Below are 16,737 nucleotides of genomic sequence, written 5' to 3' on the forward strand. Positions count from 1 at the left end.
TTGCATTACATCATGCTTTACAGTCCTAAATAGGACCTTGAAAGTCCTTGAATATGATGCTGAAGAAGGTGTGGGAACCCTTTCTTGTTCTTACAGCCTGTTACAGGTAAGGTGTGGGAACCCTTTCTTGTTCTTACAGCCTGTTACAGGTAAGAAGGTGTGGGAACCCTTTCTTGTTCTTACAGCCTGTTACAGGTAAGGTGTGGGAACCCTTTCTTGTTCTTACAGCCTGTTACAGGTAAGAAGGTGTGGGAACCCTTTCTTGTTCTTACAGCCTGTTACAGGTAAGAAGGTGTGGGAACCCTTTCTTGTTCTTACAGCCTGTTACAGGTAAGAAGGTGTGGGAACCCTTTCTTGTTCTTACAGCCTGTTTGTTACATTGAAGGAGGTGTGGGAACCCTTTCTTGTTCTTACAGCCTGTTACAGGTAAGGTGTGGGAACCCTTTCTTGTTCTTACAGCCTGTTACAGGTAAGGTGTGGGAACCCTTTCTTGTTCTTACAGCCTGTTACAGGTAAGCGTGGACCTCCAGAGCTGCCACCAGACTCCCTGATCTGCTCCCCCACACTGCTGATCTGATCCTGGTGGAGAGGTGGCTCATCTTTGTTGTCATCAGACCTGGCTTCATGTCTCCGTTGGAAATGCAGATGTGCAGTATTTATTGCACAACCAGCGATGACCTCAGCAGATATTGTGTAGTATTTTGCGAGGACTTATTTTCGACACAAAATGGCCCCCGTGAAAAGGGTCTATTATACTGGCTTTCCAAATACGATCTCATTGGATTAACACAAACTGGCCCTGTGTTGAATTACAGCACAGCATATCTTCCCGGCAACTGTGAAGTGCAAAATTCTGATAGGCTGGCAAAAAAGGGCTTCTTTCACCATCCAACACAAACTGAATAGGCAGTTTTAATGGGTTTATTTCCTCAGAAACATGTTTGCCAAATTATGAATTAATAAAGTAAAATGAGAAAAGATGACTTTTTTTTGTGTGTGTGAGAGTGTGAGAGAATTGCTGGATTTGTAAATGCAATAAAAAAGAATGCCTTAGTATGTTAATGTTAACATGCCCAGTAGTATTACCATAATCCATTTGTTAAACCTTTTGTTTCAATTTGTTCAGGGTCAGGTCCTTTTTTTATGAGTGTGTGATTTTAACACACACACATACACACAGAGTAAATTAGTTACTTTTAATAGCTTCAATCAACAATTCAAATAAACATACAAACCATGCAACATCAGCAGAGAAAAACACCAAAGCAGAGAACAATACAAGATGTGACTGTCGCTCAGAATACAGCCCAGCTCGCAGTGTGAACAATCAGTGAGTGTACGTGTCTGCATGTCTCTTCCAACTGTGTGTTTATTACCTCCGCCAAGCTTGTGTTTTCGGTGCTGTTTGTCTCTCAGCAGGACTACGGAAACACGACTGGACTGATTTGGATGATACTTGATGGAAGGGTGCAGCATGGGCCAAGAACTCATTACATTTTGGAGCGGAATCACGAACAAGCTTCACGAACAAGCAATTGGCCTTGGTCTGCGCTCTCCGAGTGTCCTAGTATCTACATGTTTCTCCAAACCTTCATGCCCATATACCAGTTTACCCCCGTGTGTGTGTGTGTGTGTGTGTGATCAGAGTTTGTCCCTGTCCAGTAGCTCCTGCAGTGTGTCCTGGATGTCTTGGGGCATCTCCAATGGGGGCAGGTCATCCAGGCACAGGTCTTCCTGAGCGGGCATCTCCAGCGGGGGCAGCTGAGGGATGCAGATCTCCTTCTTCCCCTTCCCCGTGCTTCTCTCCTGCCCACAGACTGCTCCCATAGCGCCCCCTGCCGGCGGGAGGACCCACAGCTCAGAGCGCTCCACCAAGTCCTCGGCCTCGGCGGCCTCCGAGCGCAGCCGGCCGTTCTCCCAGCGGAGGCGCTGGTTCTCGGACGCCAGCCGCTGGTTCTCGTCCGTCAGCTCGTCAACCAGGCGCCGCAGGCCTTCGATGGTGGTCTGTTGCTCTTCCAAGCGGGTTTTGTCGTCTTTAGTCGTCTTAGAGCCGGGGCAGGATGGAGGGAAAGGCGGGGCGCCCCCTGCCTGCCGAGTCTGAAGCTGGTAGAGTAAGGTGTCGTACTCTCTCTCCCTGATGCCTCCGAGGCCCGTGGATGCCTGGGCCTGCGGCTGGCTTTTGGCCTGGGTTTGGTTGAGCGGGGCCGGGCCGGTGGAGGGGCGCTGCTTGGTGGCATGGCGGCGGGCTTCTCTCTTCCAGCGCTCCTGAATGACACGCTGCTGTTTGATGTGGCTGTCTCTCTGCAGCTCCATGGACAGACGAGCCTAGCAACACAAACATATCAACACTGTAACTGTCACTCACTTATGACATCACTCGGGCTGAGCAGCTCAGGTGGGGAATTGTTCGCCACAACTTGAGTGGTGTGTGTCTGTGACATCATCACTGATGACATCACAATTGCTCGAGTGACATCAGTGATGTCTTCAGTGATGTCATCACAATTGCTCGAGTGACTGACATCACTGATGACATCATCACTGATGTCATCAGAATGCACCAGTTCAGGGAACTCAGCCCCAGAAACACACACACACACACACAGTGATGTGTCTCACCTGCTCACACTCTGTTAACTTCATGGCATCCCTCAGTAGATCTGACAAGGAGCGAGTGAGGGGGGGGGGGGGAGAGAGGGAGAGAGGAGAGGGGGCGGGGGAGGGCAAGTCAGAGGGGGAGAGAGAGAGGGGGGAGGGGGAGAGAGGGAGGAAGAGAGTGGGGGAGACAGAGGGGAGGAAGAGAGAGAGGGGGAGGGAGAGAGAACAGAGCATTAGGCCCTATGTGAACAGAGCATTATGGCCTATGTGAATGTGTGAGCGATGCACAGCCTACCTGCTGCCCGGCCATGGCAGGAGATGGCCTCTTCATACTGCCCTGCTGCCAGCAGACGCTCTGCCTTCCTACACTGCTGGTGAGCCTGGAGAGAGAGAGAGAGAGAGACAGAGACAGAGAGAGAGAGAGAGTCAGCGTGACATCACCCATTGGTTTTTGGACACCTGTGTTGAAGCTTAGTGTGGCTGTCGCCATCTTGGGGTTCTTGCACAGCCCGCGTTGGGGTTTCCCAGAGCCGCAGCTCCGCCTGCTATTGGTCCATGATCTGCAAGCTGCGCAATTACTGGACAGGCCCTGGACAGGCAAAATAAGCCCCTTTTACACAGCCTGTGAAAGCCGGGTCGTTGCGGCGTCATTACACCTCGCCTCCTGTATAAAAGTCACACATATGGAATGAGGGATCATTTTGATCCACCTTTCGTGCCGCTAGTGGAGGTCGTAACAGCCCTGAATCAACGTCTGTGTAAGGCTAACCCGGCGAGGCGGAAAACTCATTCAGAAAAATGACAGCTGTCATTTTATGAATGAGCTTCACGTTTTCTCCTGAGATTGTGAAAACGTTAATAAAAAATATAAAATTCCACAAATCTCTCTGAACTGGCATGTGTTGTAACGGTAAAGAGTAACTTGATACTTTTCAATCATCAATGAATGCTGCTCAACACTCAACATGCAGTGCGGAGAGACTTCAGACTAATTGAAGAGGATGACACAATTAAATGTGAAGTCACACAATTACACAGCCTGCATGCTCTGTTAATGAAATAAAATATTAATTAATACACAGGACAAGATGTTACTATCCCTTGTGCCAAAATCCGAGGAAAAACACATTTAGAAGCCCAATCCAGAATAAAACAAGCTAACAGGCTAACAAACTAATAAACAAGACACAAATCACCAGTTACCTACCCTAGCCAACAGCAGTATGAAGCATGTCATTGGGGTTTTCAAGTGGGCACCTTCCTTCACCGACGTTTCGTTAAGTTAGGCCCACGACACCTCAAGAAGGCTTAACGGTGTAATCCAGCGTCCTGGAAACACCCCCCTCCATGCTACCACCGCACAACTGCATATTACCTCACTATCTAAGCCTAGCTATCCAGGTCGGTTCGGTATGACATTCCTGACTACACCACCACTGTCAATGATTCAGCCCTGTTGATGCGGACCGTCAATCATGACCAACAACAAACAATCCCTAACTACACCACCACTGTCAATGATTCAAATATATATATAGGGGAATAGGCTAATTGATAGGGATGGCAAAAATTATTTTTCCCCCCTGACGACAACCGATCAAATACTACTGTATTTATAGCCGCCCAAATGCATTCCCCTGGCTGGCGAAGTTGCCGCAAGCTGCGCAACACTTATGTTTATGGGAGTGGCAATTTTTTTTTCTTTTGTGCCCCGGTCTATTGAAGATTTTACATTGTTTAACTATTGCAGTAGACATGTACTTTACTTCCTAATTAAAATCTGTCTATAAGTATCCAAGAAGCTCCCTTTTTCTCTTTTTCTGATGTAATTGCTCGAATGACATCACTGGTGACATCATCACTCATGACATCATATGCTTCGTCTTGAGTGACCAGTGACATCATCGGGTGCTCGAGTCACATCACTGGTGACATCCCCAATTTTATACACAAGCGATGTCATCGGTCGTTTTTTTGTTTTATTAATGTGATTTTATTGAATGATGGTGATGGCCAACAGTAAGACAGCATGTGACAGTAAGACAACATAAGTAAGTAAGACAACAGTAAGACAGCAGGTGAAAGAAAACGTGGAAGGTTAAAACATTGATTTATTTGTCGGGTCTGTCTGCTCTCCTCTCCTCTCCGGTGTTTGCTGGTCATTAACAGACCCGCTGGACCAGGCCAACCATCCCCTTTGACTTTCTTCCGCCAGCATCCTACAGTCACACAGTCTGAGGAATGGAGAAAAGGGCCTCTCATGCCGACTGATGAAACCAAACACCCACGGGCCGGATTCAAACGAGCGAACCAACCAACGATGATGTCACTGTAGTATGTCATCAAGGCAGGTGCACCTCTGTCATTGGTGATGTCATACTTGTTCCTGTGATGTCATCGGTGATGTCATACTTGCTCCTGTGATGTCATCGGTGATGTCATACATGCCAAAGTATAAATAAGCAATGTTTCTGTCTATCGTTCTCTCTACCACTCTCCCTACTCTCTCTCTCCGATTCTCTGTTCCACTGCCACGTACTTGGCCTGCTGCCTTACTACTGCCTGTGATACTCCGTGGTTCTTATCGATCACCTGTGGCGAGTTCTGACCTAAATAATCCAGCACAAATTAAGCAGAAGCTAAAACTTCCCCACAAAGTGGAAAGGTGTTGCCAACGGAGGGATGAATCAGTTCAAAGAAGTGATGCGGCAGCAGCTGGAGAGCTCCATGCACACAGAGCTGGAGAGACTGCTGGACACCATCTCAGGAGGCGAGAAGGAGGTGTCCAGGAAAGACTTTGAAGGTTTCAAGAAGCTTTTCCACAGATTCCTGCAGGAGAAGAGACCGTCCGTGGAGTGGATCAAGATACAGAGACCTCCAGAAGACTCCATCCACCCCTATGATATGATAGCTATGCGTGGCCTGCCAGACAACGTGGCCAACAGCCTGAACAAACTGGTGGTGGTGAAGCTGAACGGAGGCCTGGGCACCAGCATGGGCTGTAAGGGTCCCAAGAGCCTGATCAGCGTCCGCAATGAGAACACCTTCCTGGACCTCACCATGGAGCAGATAGAGCACCTGAACAAGACTTACAACACAGACGTGCCACTGGTACTCATGAACTCCTTTAACACGGATGAAGACACCAAGAAGACCCTGCAGAAATACATAGAACACCCTGTCAAGATACACACCTTCAACCAGAGCAGGTATCCTCGCATCAACAAAGAGTACCACCAACCAGTGGCCACCAACATGGGCATGACCGGACAGAACGCTGAAGTCTGGTACCCTCCCGGGCACGGGGACCTCTACGCCAGCTTCTACAACTCGGGCCTACTGGACCAGCTGATAGCCCAGGGCAAGCAGTATATCTTTGTGTCCAACATCGACAACCTGGGGGCCACCGTGGATCTGCACATCCTGCACCACTTGGTCAACCAGCACAATGGCAAGCACTGGGAGTTCATCATGGAGGTGACGGACAAAACGTGTGCAGACGTCACGGGTGGCATGCTGATCCAGTATGAAGGTAAACTGCGTCTGCTGGAGTTCACAGAGGTGCCCAAGGACCACGTGGACCAATTCAAGTCGGTCACAGAGTTCAAGATCTTCAACACCAACAACCTGTGGATCTCTCTGGCTGCTATCAAGAGGCTGCAGGAGCAGAATGCCATGGACCTGGAGATTATAGCCAACTGCAAGACGCTGGACAGTGGGCAGAACGTCATCCAGCTGGAGACAGCGGTCGGTGCTGCCATGAAGTGTTTCGACAACGCACTGGGCATCAACGTGCCCCGCAGCCGCTTCTTGCCTGTCAAGACCACCTCCGACCTGTTACTGCTCATGTCCAACCTGTACAACCTGAAGGCGGGCTCTCTGACCATGAGCCACAAGAGAGTGTTCCCCACCACGCCCCACGTCAAACTGGGTAGCTCCTTCACCAAGGTGCAGGAGTACCTGACTCGCTTCGAGAGCATCCCTGACATGCTGGAGCTCGACCACCTCACAGTGTCTGGAGACGTCACCTTTGGGAAACACGTTTCACTTAAGGGAACAGTAATCATCATCGCCAACTATGGAGATCGGATCGACATTCCCGCTGGCTCCATGCTGGAAAATAAAATTATATCTGGCAACCTCCGCATCATGGACCACTGAGGCCTTTTCACCCACGCGCATCCTCATATTATCTAGAATGGCTTAATCCAAGACATGCGACATAAAAGGGAGCATGTGGGCAATGTTTCTCTGTTTAAATTTTTGTGCCGGCCACAGCTATGCTGTTTTACGTGCGATCCTGCTGACACTTTCAGGGGGTGTACAGAGCACCGGGGGGTGCACCTGACGGAGCCAGATTTTTTAATTAGGGCAGATTAATTGCCCTATGGCTGATTGCCATAAGGCTGAGGCTATAGTTCAGTGATGATGTCATCGGTGATGATGTCATCAGTCTGAGGCTAATATTAGTGGGCTATATAAGTGATGGGAGTATAAGTAGGTAGAATCGGGGAGGAACCAGACGGAGATGCTGGCTTCCTCCCCTGGGCTATACGGGTGACCTGACAGAACCAGATTTTTAATTAAGGTGATTGCCCTAATTACCTAATGATGTGATGTCATCCTTCCTGGGTGAGGCTAAATAAGTTCAGTGATGATGTCGTCAGTGATGTCACCAGTGATTTCATAAGAGCACAGCGGTCGAGCTGCAGGGTGGGCGAAGCTGCACAGCGGCCAAACTGCATACGCAAGCTGCAGGACCAGCTTGCCGAGCTGCAGGGCGTGCGAGCCTGCACAGTGGGCGAGCCTAGGAATCGAGCGCGTGTAGCGCGCGAGATGCCTAGTTTAAGTGAAATCCCCATTCTAAAACCCCATTCACTTTTCCCCTGAAGCTCCAACATGTCCAGGACTTCTGCCTTGCGACTACAAAAATATGTCATCACTACGGTATTCTATGCAAAATACTCTATAATATGTCTCCAAATCAAATAATTCTGTCAAAGCACCAGCACATTCTCTTCACACACGAACATTTAGTCAATCACAGCACAATGACATACAAAATACTAACAGCAGATGGTATTACAGAAACTGCATTACTTTACATGGGTCAGTTCTACCCTTATACAATAGAGTCTAATGACAGTCAATTGTTTTTCTCACTGCAGTTCATTTGGAAGTCATTTGGGAGTGTAGTAAATGTATGCATTTTTCTTCTTTTTTGCAAACATTCTATATCAAAAGAGAATGACTCCTCTTCACTTTATAGAATGTATAGCAGTGGTTTTAAAAGTGCGGTCCAGGTACCCCCCAGGGGTCCTTAAGGGGCAAAAAGGAGAATAATTTATTTTTCACTATAATTCCATCCTTACGAAACACAATGACAGAATGTATGGCTATTTGGGTTTCATACACTTTCTGTAATAAAACATCTAAAAGCAAAATCAGATGGAGGACCTGCGGGAGAAAATCTTATCAAATGGGGGTCTGTGGTCTAATAATGGTTGAGGACAATATGACAGTTGTCAGGAAAGCCATGGTTTCACAATGACAGGTTGTTGTGCAGATGGCACTGCTAGCTATTTGACTACTGACAGTAGGTTGATGTGCAGATGGTATTGCTAGCTATTTGACTACTGACAGTAGGTTGATGTGCAGATGGCTTTGCTAGCTAGTTGACTACTGACAGTAGGTTGATGTGCAGATGGCTTTGCTAGCTAGTTGACTACTGACAGTAGGTTGATGTGCAGATGGCATTGCTAGCTAGTTGACTACTGACAGTAGGTTGATGTGCAGATGGCATTGCTAGCTAGTTGACTACTGACAGTAGGTTGATGTGCAGATGGCTTTGCTAGCTAGTTGACTACTGACAGTAGGTTGATGTGCAGATGGCATTGCTAGCTAGTTGACTACTGACAGTAGGTTGATGTGCAGATGGCATTGCTAGCTAGTTGACTAATGACAGTAGGTTGATGTGCAGATGGCATTGCTAGCTAGTTGACTACTGACAGTAGGTTGATGTGCAGATGGCATTGCTAGCTAGTTGACTACTGACAGTAGGTTGATGTGCAGATGGCATTGCTAGCTAGTTGACTACTGACAGTAGGTTGATGTGCAGAGGGCATTGATAGCTAGTTGACTACTGACAGTAGGTTGATGTGCAGATGGCATTGCTAGCTAGTTGACTACTGACAGTAGGTTGATGTGCAGATGGCATTGATAGCTATTTGACTAATGACAGTAGGTTAGGTTGATGTGCAGATGACATTGCTAGCTAGTTGACTACTGACAGTAGGTTGATGTGCAGAGGGCATTGATAGCTATTTGACTAATGACAGTAGGTTAGGTTGATGTGCAGATGACATTGCTAGCTAGTTGACTAAACCCACGTTACTTGATGTAAACAGCACTTGTTTTATCATAAGAGTTAGAGCTGCCAAGCTGCTAGCTAGAAAACTACAGCATGAGTCCATGTCAAACCTGTCTCTGCTCCGTGTCTACCGAGGACAAAATCAAGGGTTCATGTCTAGCTTCAAGCTAACAGACGACGACAACAACAACAACAACAACACGGTCAATAGAGCGGCTAGCCGCTAACGTTGCTAGCTAGCTCAGTAACATTAGCCTGTTATTGCAACATCAGGACAGACACTTACGAGGTTGAGTGGGCTGTCCACTACCTCCATCGAGCCGATTCGTTAGCAGCTTAAAACTACATGAAAGATGTGTCTGTCCCACACGGACTGGCATCCGCACTACAATGGAAACCCTTTGGAAAAGAGTTAGAAGACTGGACAGAAAATTCACAGCTTCAACCACACAGATACACGGCCAGCGCTGCGTCAACACGACGTGATGACGTACTACTTCGTCTTCTTCTTCTTCTTCTTCTTCTTCTTCTTCTTCTTCTTCTTCTTCTTCTTCTTCTTCTTGTTCTTCTTCTTCTTCTTCTTCTTATTATTATTATTATTATCCCATCGGTTTACTAACTTAAATTTGGTGCAATTAGTGGATTTTTTTTTTTTTTTACTCAGTGGATAAGTGTTATTTCAGTATCTTAGAACAACGAATTTGATTAAGGGGATATGACGATATTATTGTGTGTGTGTGTGTGTGTGTATTAATATTATTATTATTATTATTATTATTTCTTTATTTTTATTTTTATAAATACTAGATATTCTGATCCACACTCCATACCAGTTGGTGGCGGTAATGCACCAATTTGTTGTTTGCCAACCACCAATAAACCTTAAAAAAGAGGAAGAAGGCTGTGTTTTGTTTTCGTTTTGGCCACCGAGAAAAAGAGAAATGGGCGAATTCTACGTTTGATGGCGTTAGTAAGTGTCACATTAAATATAAGTCACTCCATATCGTTTCCAGCATCATAACAGTTGCGGATGCTGCTGCCCTTGTAACGTATCGCTTGTTCTGTTCCAGAACAAAATAGACAGCTAACGTTAACTTACGCTAGCTTTGTATGGCAATCAACCAATGTCCATTCCAGGAAGTGGCGGCCTTCAAATACTTGATCAGTTTTAGTGAGCCAGGCAGCACAGCTCAAACGGAGCGAAGTCACCGGCACGGGTCCGTTATGCTGAAGAAGAGAAGCCACACTTTGATAGCGAGCACCATGGCCCTGGTATTCCTGCTGATGCTGCTGGTGTATGGCAGCATGAAGAGCCAGCAGGCTGCAGACAGCCGCGGACAGGACCAGCTCATGGGAAGACCTCTGTACAAGCTGGACTTAGCCTGGCCCAGATCCCCGGAGCTCTTCACTGGGGAGGTGTTTGGAGTGGCTGTGGACCAGCATGCTGGACTGCTCTATGTGGCACAGCGAGGTAACATCCCATGCTATTTAACTGTATAAAACATGTCTCATGGGTCTTTAAAACAAGATTATGAATTCTGTTGCAGGGGGGGGTCAAATCCAGCCTCTGTGGGACTTTTGTAGGTTGGTTGTCAAAAGTATCGATAGTATACTATCGATAAGTATCAAAACATTTGAAAAGGATACTCAGTCATTTGCAACAGGTATCGATAGTTATGGCTACTATGAGGTCTAACATCATCACACATGAATTCAATTGGGTTCATTGAACAATGCTTTGAAGCTTCAATCGATGCCATTGGTATTCGATTTCTAAATCAGTATTTGAATGCTTCGTCTTAAATTTATTTTTAAATAGTAACCCAACGTTAATTATTATGCATCAACATTCATTATTATTACTTATTCTCTTAGACAAGGACATTGTGCCTCACAGCGCTCATCTAACCTTACATACCAGCACTGAAACTGCGACAGTTTGACCATGTAGCCCAGGGATACTCAACTTGCTTTGCCCGGGGGCCACTTTTGTGAAATGATAGAAGGCCAGGGGCCAGTTAATAAACAAACAATAAATATTTCTGTAGCGGATTGTAGGTTTTTGGTAGCCTGGTGGTAAACCAGCCCGTCGACCAGCCACGTGAACTCACATTTCATTTGGTTTTCCGTGACGTCACGGAAAACCAAATGAAATGTGAGTTCACGTGACGGGCTGGTTTACCAGGCTAGGTTTTTGGGGTGTCAGCCGGAGTTTAGTCTGACAATGTTGTGCACACCGGATAGTTAGTTAAATTAAGTTAGTTAGGTTAAGTACATACATAAGTGCCTGGGTAGCGAGCAGACGGCAGTATTTGACAATTTAGCAGCTAAATCATAGATTATTGAAAGAGAGTATTGGTCAGAATGACATGAACATTTGGACACTTATTCAGCAGGTATCTTGCATGTTGCGTTCAGGTGCACTATAGAAAAAATCAAAATCAAAAATGTTGTTCTTGTTGTTGCAATTCCATCGCGGGCCACACAGGGGGGGCGCCCGCATGTGGCCCGCGGGCCGCAAGTTGGGTATCACTGAAAAAACTGGGAAAAACTGCCATACTGTATCAATGTTTTCCCTTGCTCTTAGGTGACAGTGTGCCCAAGGTGCTGGTGTTCACCACAGACGGAGACTTCCTGATGTCCTGGAACACGACCACCCTGGAGATGCCTCACGGGATCTTTGTAGCAGACGCCGCCTCCGGCAGCCCCAGCGTCTGGATCACGGACGTGGGGAAGGGCCCCTACGGCCACTGCATCAAACAGTACTCGCCCTCTGGGAAGCTTCTGCAGGTGATGATGGCCTTACCCAGGATTATGTGCTCTATCTGGAATAGGGATGGGCATTTTCGGGGGGGGGGGGGTGTCAATCCCTCATTTATGAAGTCACTGTACAGTAGATTTCAGTGTTACACTTGTTCAAACTGCAACGTTTAATACACGTCAAGAAAGAAATGCACTTATCCATAATTCAGCCCTACATGTTTATTTGTGGAGAAACCTGGCATTTTTTACTCAAAAGGCTTTGAACAAAATAAGGCTGAGGGCCCCTAAGGGCATTTGAGGGCCCCTAAGGGCATCTGAGGGCCCCTAAGGGCATCTGAGGGTTATATAATTATTATGCATCAACACAAGAACAACAGTTTGCACTGGCAGCAATCACACACATTTTCTCCAGAAAATGCAAATCTTCCAGTGAACAATGTTATCGCACATGGCAGGTTTTCCTCATAATGGTGTGTGCCTACTAGTTCTAGCAGAGTTTCCATATCATCTAATGCCTGTTGCCTGTTATCTTTCTTTGAATTTCTGTGGATTGCTCCAGGTGCTGGGTACCCCGGGGAAGGCGGGCTCTGGGTTGCACCCTCTGGAGTTGGACCAGCCAGCGGAGGTCTTTGTGCACAGCTCTGGAGAGATCTACCTGGTGGACGGCGACGGCGGCATGAACAACCGCCTGATCAAGCTGTCCAAAGAGCAGGAGGTGATGTGGCTACACGGTGAGAAGGGTCAGGGCATGGCTCAGTTCTACATCCCCCACAGCGTGACCGTGGACGGCTTCCAACGCGTCTGGGTGGCCGACCGGGGGAACAAGAGGATCCAGGTGTTCAACTCGGTGACCGGGGACTGGCTGGGCACGTGGGGCAGCTGCTTCACCCAGGACGGGCCCTACTCCGTGCGGCTGACCCCGGACCAGAAGCACTTTGTCGTCGTTCAGCTGAATACCAATCAGATCTCTCTGCTGGCCGCGCCACCGGTGGGCGCCATCGGCCAGTGCCGGGTGGTTAGCGTGATCCAACTAGCCGAAGACGTCAAGCCCCACCTGGTGGACCTGGACCTGAAGACGGGGGCTCTGTACGTGGCTGAGATCGGAGCCCAGCAGGCCCAGAAGTTCACGCCCTTCAGTCTGGGTGGGAGTTTCCTCTAGAGCCAAGCTGCACAGTTCATCCAAGGAGTGTTGAAAATGAAAGTAAATTCACCTGGCCTACCCATCAAGTTGCACATTGGAGAAATGGCTTAATAATAATAATAATTTTTCCAAAACGCACCAAATCCTTAGCATTAGCATCATTTTCAAAGCAGGGAAAGCATAGCCTGGGTAAACCCAGCCTCCACGTGACCTCTGTATTATCAGTCACAAAGTGACACGATTGGCAGATCACGGGAGAGCTGATGTTTGCAGTCACGCTGTCACTCATTGGCTGCGATTCTGCGATATAATTCGCCTCGCGCGGGAAATGGCTCTGAATAGACCAGCCTCCAGACCAAACTTACGCTACAGGCATAGCCTGTGACGTCACGTTGTAGGCTGGGTTTACCCAGGCTAGAGAAAGCAGGCTATGCACACATGATCTGTGGTAAAACGGCTCTGCGCCCGCTGTCTCGTTGTTTTCCTATGGGGAGAGCGGCGGTGCCTCCCAAATATGTGCCAGCGATACACTTGGCGTCGCGCGCCGCTCGAATTTGCCACCTTGCGCGAGGTCAAAGTTCAAATTGTATCAGCTTTGACCTATTTACCGCTGACCTTTCTCCGCTCTACCGATGAGAGAAGAGAAGATGGCGGATCATGTGGAGGCAGCTTTACAGATGTTACTAGCTTCCAGGGGCACGACCACCGCAAAAGTACTGCCACAGTAGTCACAGTGGTCGCAGTAATGGTTGGATTTTTTACTTTACTTTGTTTGTTTGTGCCAGTAAGAGCCACTACGACCAAAACTCAGTGAACTACCAGCCAAATAAAAACACTTACACGTACTGCTGCGGTGGGAATAGTGCCCCTGGAAACTACAAACATCTGTATAGGATTTGCAGTCAATATATTCAGCAAAATTAAGCCCTACTGAATGGTGTCAAGCTCACTATCTGGCTTATGTACTTTTCAAAATGGATGCTTGTCTCCTTTCCAACCAATTAAAAAGGATTTCTCATTTCTCATTAGTAAATACACTGCAGATTCCATTGAATAGTCTGGTTGATGTGGTTTCCATTGAATAGTCTGGTTGATGTGGTTTCCATTGAATAGTCTGGTTCATGTAGACATACAATCAGCAATAGAGCGTTGAATAAAAGTCGTAAAACAAGACACTGTATGAGGACTGGTCAAGAGGAACACTATGACAGGTCCACCGAGAGTGCACCTCAAAAGTCACTTGAATATACAGACATAGAGGTGTATATAAATACATTGACCTACAGCTTACCCCCATAAATAAATGAAGTTAACATATCCTCATACACACTTGGATAAACATATCCATGTACTTAGCTGCTGTAGAGAACATAAAGTGAGAACCAATCATGAGAATGTCCTGCTTTGTGCTTGAATTTGATTTCTCATGCTATGCTTCCTTCAATCTGGGAACCCAGAGTAGGAGATAGGGTGCTGAGTGGCCCCCCGACCATTTTCTAATTCACAATAAAAACTAATGTTAAATAAAGTTTGACTGAGCTCCAGCTAAATTGTCAAATAATGGCCATCTGCTCGCCGCCCAGGCACTTATAGTATGTATTTCACTAATGTAACTTAACATACCTAACTAAATATCCTGTGTGCAAATAATTGTGAGACTAAACAAGGACTAACAGCGCAAAAATCTACAATCCGCTACAGAAAAATGTATATTAATGTTTGTTTATTGACTGGCCCCTGGCCTCCTGTCATTTTGCAAAAGTGGCCCCTGGGCAAAGCAAGTTGAGTATCGCTAGCCTACTTCAACTTTTCTATCTATATATACAGTAGATATATATAAGGGAGCATGTGGGCAATGTTTCTCTGTTTCAATATTTGTACTATCGCACACACGCAAGGAGACATTGTGACATCACTGATGATGTCTTCATGGATGTCATAAAGTCCCGGCATTGTGACATCACTAAAGTCCCGGAAGTGATGAAGTCCCGGAAGTGATGTCACTTGAGCAATTGTGCATTGTAACATCATGATGTCATAGGCATTGTGACATCATCAGTGATGTCATAAGAGCAATTGTGATGTCATCAGTGATGCAAAGTTGTGACATCATCAGTGATGTTATAAGATACTTTTCAGTTCAACAGAAACAAACAGAACATATAAGATAAACACATGTTGCCAGCCATCATCATATATCATAAACCTTCAGAGGAGGACACTTGTGTTGGGTTTGCATGTATTGACAGTGAATAGTAAACCCTTAGGAGACAGTAAGTCAGAGAGAGCTTCTCCCTCCTAACCAACATGTCCCTCCTTCCGTTCACTAGATGTCATGTACTAGCTACATATAAAATATGTATGTAGATGTGAGCTTGAATGTACAGATCATTTCCAAAAAATTTGAATATCATGGAAAATGTTTTTTTCCATAATTCCTTTCAAAAAGTGAAACTTTCATAGATTATAGATTCATTACACACAAATTGAAATATTTCTAGCCTTTATTTGTTTCATTTTTCATAATTTTGGCCTACAGCTCCAGAAAACCCCCAATACAGTATTTCAAGAAATTAGAATAGTGTGAAGAAAATCAGCAGTTACTTCTCAGTTATGACTGACTCCAGCCTCAGTCCACTCCCTCTGAATCTGCGCCAAACCTTTTTTTAATCGTCTTTGCTTGACAATCCACTGAAGCCCACGGTCATCCATGGTATTTCCATGATATTCTAATTTTTTGGAAAGGATCTGTATATATATATATATATATATATGTGTGTGTGTGTGTGTGTGTGTGTGTGTGTGTGTGTGTGTGTGTGTATGTGTATATATAATTATTCACAGTTTATAATTCATTACACACAGATCACCAAATAAAGAAAAACAATATGATAATATGATATGCACATACGAGGAGGGGTGGACAACGACAACAGCAACAGCAACCATGACAATAGTACGAGTTAAGCAATTGATTATACAGTAATTATTATAATATGAAATGATAATGCAACTACAGTTCCAAAGATGCCACTGAACACAGGAATCCTGAAAAAGGGGATACTCTCACACAATGAATGAAGACAATGTTATTATGAATGTATTATAAGCACAGATTCTGCATTACAGATTGTGTATTGTGTCATTCCAGTCTGCTGTGCCCACAGACTGGAATCATTACCAAGAAAGACTCAAACTGGACAATTCCATGCATCTCCATGTCAGCTTTCAAGGACTATCATGGACATTTTCACTGACACTTGCAACTGCTTCCTACACGAGTGCCTGTCTGCTCCGGCTGTTTGTCTTGCCATGTTTTAACTGTGTTTTAATTTATTTTATCCCCGACCCCCTATCCCTCAAAAGGCTGTGCCTTTTGCCAGGTCGCATTGTAAATAAGAAGTTGCTCTTTATGACTTACCTGGTTAAATAAAGGTTAAATCAAAAAAAAAATGACAGATACAGAAAATAGAGGGGGGAAATCCTATTCAAAGAAAGATCCTAGAAAAGGGGTGTTATGCTAGAGATTGACAGGCTAAAGAGTTTCTCAGCTGGTCCCACAGCTCAGTGGAACCATGATCATGGTCCCCCAACCTCCCGACAACTCTTTCCATGTTTAGTGAGTCTAAAAATCCACTCATCCTCTATTAAGAAGCATCTGGGTTTGCGGATCTTCCAATTTAATAAGATTACTATTAGATTATTACTATAAGATTATTATTAGTAAATATCTGGAACCCCCAAGCCTCCTTTACCTCTTGGCAATGATACCTTTTTATGACTGATCCTGGGTTTCTTTTCTTTCCACACAAAAATGATGGTGGAATATAGAGGGGCATGGCAGAGATTCAAAAAGTTATTCTAG

The 16,737-nt window shown here is 45.9% G+C and overlaps 2 protein-coding genes across 2 annotated transcripts; one reads left to right on the top strand and one right to left on the bottom strand.

Annotated features, from left to right (window-relative positions):
- Positions 1–642: 642 nt before the first annotated feature.
- On the bottom strand, positions 643–9,405 carry nrbf2b (nuclear receptor binding factor 2b). Its single transcript, XM_083634572.1, has 4 exons — positions 9,255–9,405; positions 2,894–2,978; positions 2,620–2,660; positions 643–2,325 (listed from the first exon to the last, which is right to left on the bottom strand). The coding sequence occupies exons 1-4, from the start codon at positions 9,282–9,284 to the stop codon at positions 1,642–1,644; spliced, it is 840 nt and encodes a 279-aa protein (XP_083490698.1). The 5' UTR covers positions 9,285–9,405; the 3' UTR covers positions 643–1,641.
- A 499-nt stretch (positions 9,406–9,904) lies between these two features.
- LOC310774490 (NHL repeat-containing protein 3-like) lies at positions 9,905–16,290 on the top strand. Its single transcript, XM_083634570.1, has 3 exons — positions 9,905–10,439; positions 11,556–11,758; positions 12,291–16,290. Exons 1-3 carry the CDS (start codon positions 10,079–10,081, stop codon positions 12,888–12,890), a joined length of 1,164 nt encoding a protein of 387 aa, XP_083490696.1. The 5' UTR covers positions 9,905–10,078; the 3' UTR covers positions 12,891–16,290.
- The last annotated feature ends 447 nt before the right edge of the window (positions 16,291–16,737 follow it).

Source organism: Poromitra crassiceps (genome assembly GCF_964638095.1).
Source record: "Poromitra crassiceps genome assembly, chromosome: 4".
In the NCBI taxonomy this organism is placed as follows: Eukaryota; Metazoa; Chordata; class Actinopteri; order Beryciformes; family Melamphaidae; genus Poromitra; species Poromitra crassiceps.